General features: G+C 45.1%; 1 protein-coding gene across 1 annotated transcript; it reads right to left on the reverse strand.

Moving 5' to 3' along the window:
• Positions 1–1,847: 1,847 nt before the first annotated feature.
• LOC108946253 (uncharacterized) lies at positions 1,848–5,633 on the reverse strand. The gene is made up of 5 exons (XM_070187707.1): positions 4,759–5,633; positions 4,559–4,671; positions 3,229–3,848; positions 2,161–3,141; positions 1,848–1,859 (listed from the first exon to the last, which is right to left on the reverse strand). The coding sequence occupies exons 1-5, from the start codon at positions 5,631–5,633 to the stop codon at positions 1,848–1,850; spliced, it is 2,601 nt and encodes an 866-aa protein (XP_070043808.1).
• Between the last annotated feature and the right edge of the window lie 345 nt (positions 5,634–5,978).

Here is a 5,978-nt window from a genome sequence, read left to right on the forward strand (position 1 = left end):
AAAATCGAAGTCGAGCTGTTACAGGGTAGTGATGCCTTGTTTCAGAAATGAGTACAGCCCCTATTCCGACACCTTTCATGTTAGCAGCTCCATCAAAGAAGAGTTTCCAACCTGGCTTTTCATCTTGATCAGCCCCGTCAACATACATCACTTCTTCATCAGGAAAATAAGTCTTCAGTGGCTCATATACTTCATCCACCGGATTCTCGGCCAAGTGATCGGCTAGGGCTTGGGCTTTCATCGCGGTTCGAGTCACATAGATGATGTCAAATTCTGTGAGTAAAATCTGCCACTTTGCCAACCTCCCTGTGGGCATAGGCTTCTGAAAGATATACCTTAGAGGATCCATGCGAGAAATGAGGTAAGTAGTGTAGGATGACAGATAATGCTTCAACTTTTGCGCCACCCAAGTTAGGGCGCAACATTACCTTTCAAGAAGAGTATACTTAACCTCATAAGGAGTGAACTTCTTGCTGAGGTAATAAATGGCTTGCTCTTTCTTGCCCGTGATGTCGTGTTGACCCAACACACAACCAAAAGAATTATCCGTGACTGTCAAATAGAGGATTAAAGGTCTCCCAGGTTCTAGCGGGACTAACACAGGGGGGTTCAGCAGGTAATTCTTGATCTTATCAAATGCTTCCTGACACTCATCGGTCCACTTAACCGCAACATTCTTCTTTAGTAACTTAAAGATGGGCTCACAAGTTGTCGTGAGTTGAGCAATAAACCTGCTGATGTAGTTTAACCTCCCGAGCAGGCTCATCACCTCAGTTTTATTATTTGGTGGTGGTAGTTCTTGGATGGCCTTAATCTTTGACGGATCCAACTCGATGCCGCGTCGACTGACTATGAATCCCAACAGTTTCCCCGACGGGACAACAAATGCACATTTCGCCGGATTGAGCTTGAGGTTGTACCTGCGGAGCCTTTGGAAAAACTTTCTCAAATCCCCAACATGGTCGGACTGCTTCTTTGACTTTATGATCACATCATCTACATAAACCTCAATTTCCTTGTGTATCATGTCATGAAATATAGTAGTCATTGCCCTCATATAAGTTGCCCTAGCATTCTTTAAACCGAATGGCATTACCCGGTAGCAATACGTCCCCCATGGCGTGATGAATGCTGTCTTTTCTGCGTCTTCCTCGTCCATCAGGATCTGATGATATCCCGCATAACAATCCATGAAAGACCCGATCTCGTGCTTGGCACAATTATCAATCAGAATGTGGATATTCGGCAATGGAAAGTTATCCTTTGGACTTGCCTTGTTGAGATCACGATAATCAACACACACCCTCATCTTACCATCCTTCTTTGGTACTGGTACCACATTAGCTAACCAAGTGGGATACTGAGTGACCCGAATGACCTTTGCCTCCAGTTGCTTTGTGATTTCTTCTTTAATCTTCACACTCATATTAGTCTTGAACTTTCTTAACTTTTGCTTGACAGGAGGGAATGTAGGGTCGGTTGGCAATTTATGAGCTACCAAATCAGTACTCAAGCCCGGCATGTCGTCATACGACCATGCAAAGACATCTTTGTATGCAAATAGTGTTTTGATTATTTCTTCCTTGATTTGCGGTTCCAGATGCACACTTATCTTGGTTTCTCTGACATTATTTTGATCCCCTAAATTGATTGCTTCGGTTTCATTCAAATTAGGCTTGGGTTTTTCTTCGAAGTGTTTTAGTTCTCTACTGACTTCCTCAAATGCCGCCTCTTCATCGTATTCTATTTCATCATCACCCTCTACTTCTTGGATCGTTATTTCAGAATTAGATTGGCTTTTAAGATTTGGCTAAAAATTCCTCATGCATGTCATGTCATTGAAACCATCATAAAAGGAACTGTACAGAAAGAAAAGCAAAAACAAAAATGAAACGCTATCAGGATTAATGGAAAACGAAAAATTGTATTTCATTGAAAATAAAAGGGTGGGAGGGTTTGTACATCAAAACAAGCAAAAAATAAAAAATCTGGATTACAACCCTGGAATAACCCAAATAGCAGAAAGGAAAACAAAGCAAACTACCAAAACTCCTTCCGGGTGGGGAGAGGAGTAGCTTTCCAATTGCTAAGCTTCACATTTGGCCCAACGAGCTGCACATCGGCATTACTGGAACCTTCCCCGATTTCTACCATATTAACCTCATCAAACAAACTCTGGAACCTCTTGATCAACTCTTCATCAAATTCGACCACAGGTTTTGGGACCGCTGATATTGGGCATTTTGCGACCCCTGGCTTGATAAAAGACTTGGAGATATGTGGAACAGGCTTAGGAAGTGACCATGCCTTTCCTTTCAAACTTTTAGCCTTTTTCACGTCCTTCCCTGTGAGTGTGAATCCCAAACCAAATGTACCAAAACTTTCACGTGGACACACCGGATGCACAATTCCCTGCAGAGATGAACCCAGACCTTTGCCCGGCAGAAAACCATTCTTCAACATTTCATTTGCTACCATGACAGACGCAGATGGTATCTTCGGACCTAGGATGCGTTCTCCTTCGGGAATTTTCCCGACAGACACTGTTTTGAACATTTGGTAAACCCAAGGCCCTTTATCATCTTCAACTTCAATAAATGGAACGATTGTGTCATTGTAAGCAGATAAGTTCTCATCACCGTGCACAACTATTTCCTGTCTGTCCCATTCGAACTTTACCATTTGATGCAGAGAAGACGGGATTACCTTGGCAGCGTGGATCCAAGGCCTGCCCAACAACAAGTTATAAGAGGCAGCCACATCTAGCACTTGGAACTCCATAGTGAACTCAACCGGCCCTATTGATAAATTTAGCATTATATCACCGTTAGAATCTTTCCCTCCTCCATCGAAGCCTCGAACGCATACATTATTAATGTGGATCCTTTCGGTGCCAATCTTCAACTTTTGCAAAGTGGACAGAGGGCAAATATTCGCGCTAGAACCGTTATCCACCAGTACCCTTGAGACAGCAAAATCCTCGCACTTCATTGTGAGATAAAGAGCTCGATTGTGTTCTGTACCCTCTATAGGGAGTTCATCATCTGAGAAAGTAATCCTGTTCGCTTCGAAAATCTTGTTAGCAATCTTTTCCAAGTGGTTCACCGTGATCTTATCAGGAACATGGGCCTCATTCAAAATCTTCATCAGGGCTTTGCGGTGTTCATCTGAATGTATCAGCAAAGATAGAAGAGAGATCTGAGCTGGTGTTTTCCTCAACTGTTCTACAATGGAATAGTCTTGCATTTTCATCTTTTTCAGGAATTCCTCAGCCTCTTCTTCGGTGACCGACTTTTTTACTGGGATGTGGCCGTCCTTGGATGGCTTGGGTTTCCTCAGTTCTTTTGGGGTAAAACATCTCCCGGAACGAGTCAACCCTCCGGTTCCATTGACTTCTTCCTCTAATTCTTTCCCTTTGTACATTACTATCACCTGTTTGTAATTCCACGGGACGGCCTTTGTGTCAACCATTGGCAACTGGGTCACTGGCTTAATAATAACGGGGGTAACACGAGCCCCTTCCACGATTATGACAGGCTTGCCCGGGGCCCCTGGCACGACCACCTTTTGCCTCTCCTGGTTCGCTTCAACATCAACTGGAGGCCCTTTCACAACCAATACAGAAGGCTTCACGTTGAGCGCGCTTGGCTTCTCCGACACCCCTTTAATTTCCAAGGACATTGCTTTTGCAGAATCTAGAGCTTTGATTGGATTACTTTCGCTAGCCCGGATCATCATGACAGACTTGGAAAAGATTTTGGGCTCCCCATCTTTATGAACTATCTCGATCATATATGTCTCTGCATGGTCGGCAACGGATTTTGGTTGATGTTTGGCGCCTCCGGGCTCTGGACCACAATTTGATTTTTATCAATAAGCTCTTGGATCGCCCTCTTCAAATGCCAGCACTTCTCTGTGTCGTGCCCTGGGGCATCAGAACAATATGTGCATCTAAGGGAGTAATCAAGGTTCCTTGGAGGCGGATTTGGTATCTTGGGCTCAATCGGCCTCAAAACGTCCAATTGCCTCAACCTCTGAAACAAACTGGTATAGGACTCTCCAAGAGGGGTGAAGGTTTCTTTCCGCTGTTGCCTCTCTTTTCTGTAATCTGGCCTTGGTCGAAAACTTGGACTAGTAGGGTTTTGGTATGGTTGTGGGGGTGTATAAATATTTTGTGGAGTTGGAGCATGCCATTGCGGGTAAGGAGGGGGTTGAGCATATGACTGTGCATGGTGAACATGGTATTGGGGTAGCTCGACAGAATATCTAGGTTCTTGTGGCGGGAGATAGTGCTGAGATGGATTATATGGAGCTTGGGTGTAGGCTTGAGGTTGGGGTCGATTTTGGGTGTACTGGTGAGGTGGACCCCTTGGGCCACGCCACGATCCAGAGACAAACATAGCGACATCTTCTTTCTTCTTTTTGCCTAACAGGCTTCCGGTGCCACTTTGAATTGCCTGTGTGGTCGCTTTTATGGCAGAGTAGCTCATGATCTTGCTTGACTTGAGTCCCTCTTCCACCATTCCTCCCATCTTTACCACATCGTTGAAGGACTTACCTATGGCTGAGATCAAATGGCCAAAGTAAGTGGGCTCTAGGGCTTGAAGAAAGTACTCGACCATCTCATCTTCCTCCATTGGAGGGTAGACTCGTGCAGCTTGTTCTCTCCATCTAAAACCATATTCCCTAAAGCTTTCATTGGGCCTCTTCTCTACCTTGGTCAAAGATAGGCAATCCGGGACAATGTCTATATTGTACTGAAAGTGCCGAGCAAAGTCCTGAGCCAAGTCATCCCATGTGTACCACCTGCTAGTGTCTTGGCGGGTGTACCACTCTAAAGCTGCCCCACTCAGACTCTGACTGAAATATGCCATTAATAATTCATCTTTCCCACCGGCGCCGCTCATATTGCTGCAGAAGCCTCTCAAATGGGCCACGGGATCTCCATGTCCATCGTACGGGTCAAACTTGGGCATCTTTAACCCAGCAGGCAGTTGAACATCCGGAAATAAGCATAAATCCTTGTAAGCCACACTTACTTGGCTTCCTATCCCTTGCATGTTCTTCAAAGATTGCTCTAGGCTCTTCACTTTCCTGAACATCTCGTCCTGCTCCACATTTCGGGATGGTTTCTCAGTTTCGACAAGAGGTTCAAAGTGAGGGGCATGGGAATAAGGATCCGCGACTTTGAAAGTTGGTTCCGGAACATAATATTGGGTATCTGGAGCTTGGAACGCGGGCTCACTAGAAGATCTGTGAAGGGTAGCTCGCGGAGGGGCTACGAAAACAGGAGCGGATGTCGGAGCAGGGTATGTAGTTGTTTTGGCTGGTGGAGCATGAAAGGTTTGGGACGAGGTGCCAGGGTAGTGGCGATAAGGGGTAAAGCCTGGTGCGTGCTGAGGGGAAAGATCAATAGTAATGGGATCTTGGGCTTGTGACAGTGGTGGGATGAAAGCGAGATTTTCTGGGTAGTTAGCGGGGAATGAAGGTGGAGGATGCCCCCTGACCCAGGCTTGATACATTTCTGCCATTTGATGCTTCAACCTGTAGACCTCCTCTTTCAATTCAGACTCCGATTCTACAATCTCCCTTGGTGGGTCGACAACACCCGTGTCCAATTCTTTGCTAGTCATGACTGCCTTGCACTTTGATCTGGTGTTATAAGGGTGACTTGCCAGGATGCCAACAAACTAACCACCTAAAACAAAACCTGTCTATGTGCACACAAAAACTTGGTCAGTTTTAAAAGTAATTTACAGATAGTTAATCGCACATTGGGTATGCAATGCACCTGAGCAGTTAAGGTTCCTAAATGCTTTGCGACGGCTCGTATGTTTCATCCCGGCTTTTCCAAATTCTCCAATCCTGATTTTCCCTCTCTCCTTTGCTATGTTTCGCTCTTTTAATACTTATTCTTTCCTCTTTTCTTTAGTTCGACCCCTCTTTTCTTTCTTCCCTCATTTTCTCTCTTTTTCTCT

This window comes from Nicotiana tomentosiformis, chromosome 10 (genome assembly GCF_000390325.3).
Source record: "Nicotiana tomentosiformis chromosome 10, ASM39032v3, whole genome shotgun sequence".
NCBI lineage: Eukaryota > Viridiplantae > Streptophyta > Magnoliopsida > Solanales > Solanaceae > Nicotiana > Nicotiana tomentosiformis.

Excerpts from the sequence above, each read along its gene's own strand:
- LOC108946253 (XM_070187707.1), bottom strand. The coding sequence starts at position 5,633 with ATGACTAGCAAAGAATTGGACACGGGTGTTGTCGACCCACCAAGGGAG. Across the intron at positions 4,672-4,758 it reads GACTTTGCTCGGCACTTTCA|ATGGAGAGAACAAGCTGCAC; the intron begins GTACAATATAGA and ends ATATGGTTTTAG. Across the intron at positions 3,142-3,228 it reads AAATGCAAGACTATTCCATT|ATTTTGAATGAGGCCCATGT; the intron begins GTAGAACAGTTG and ends GCCCTGATGAAG.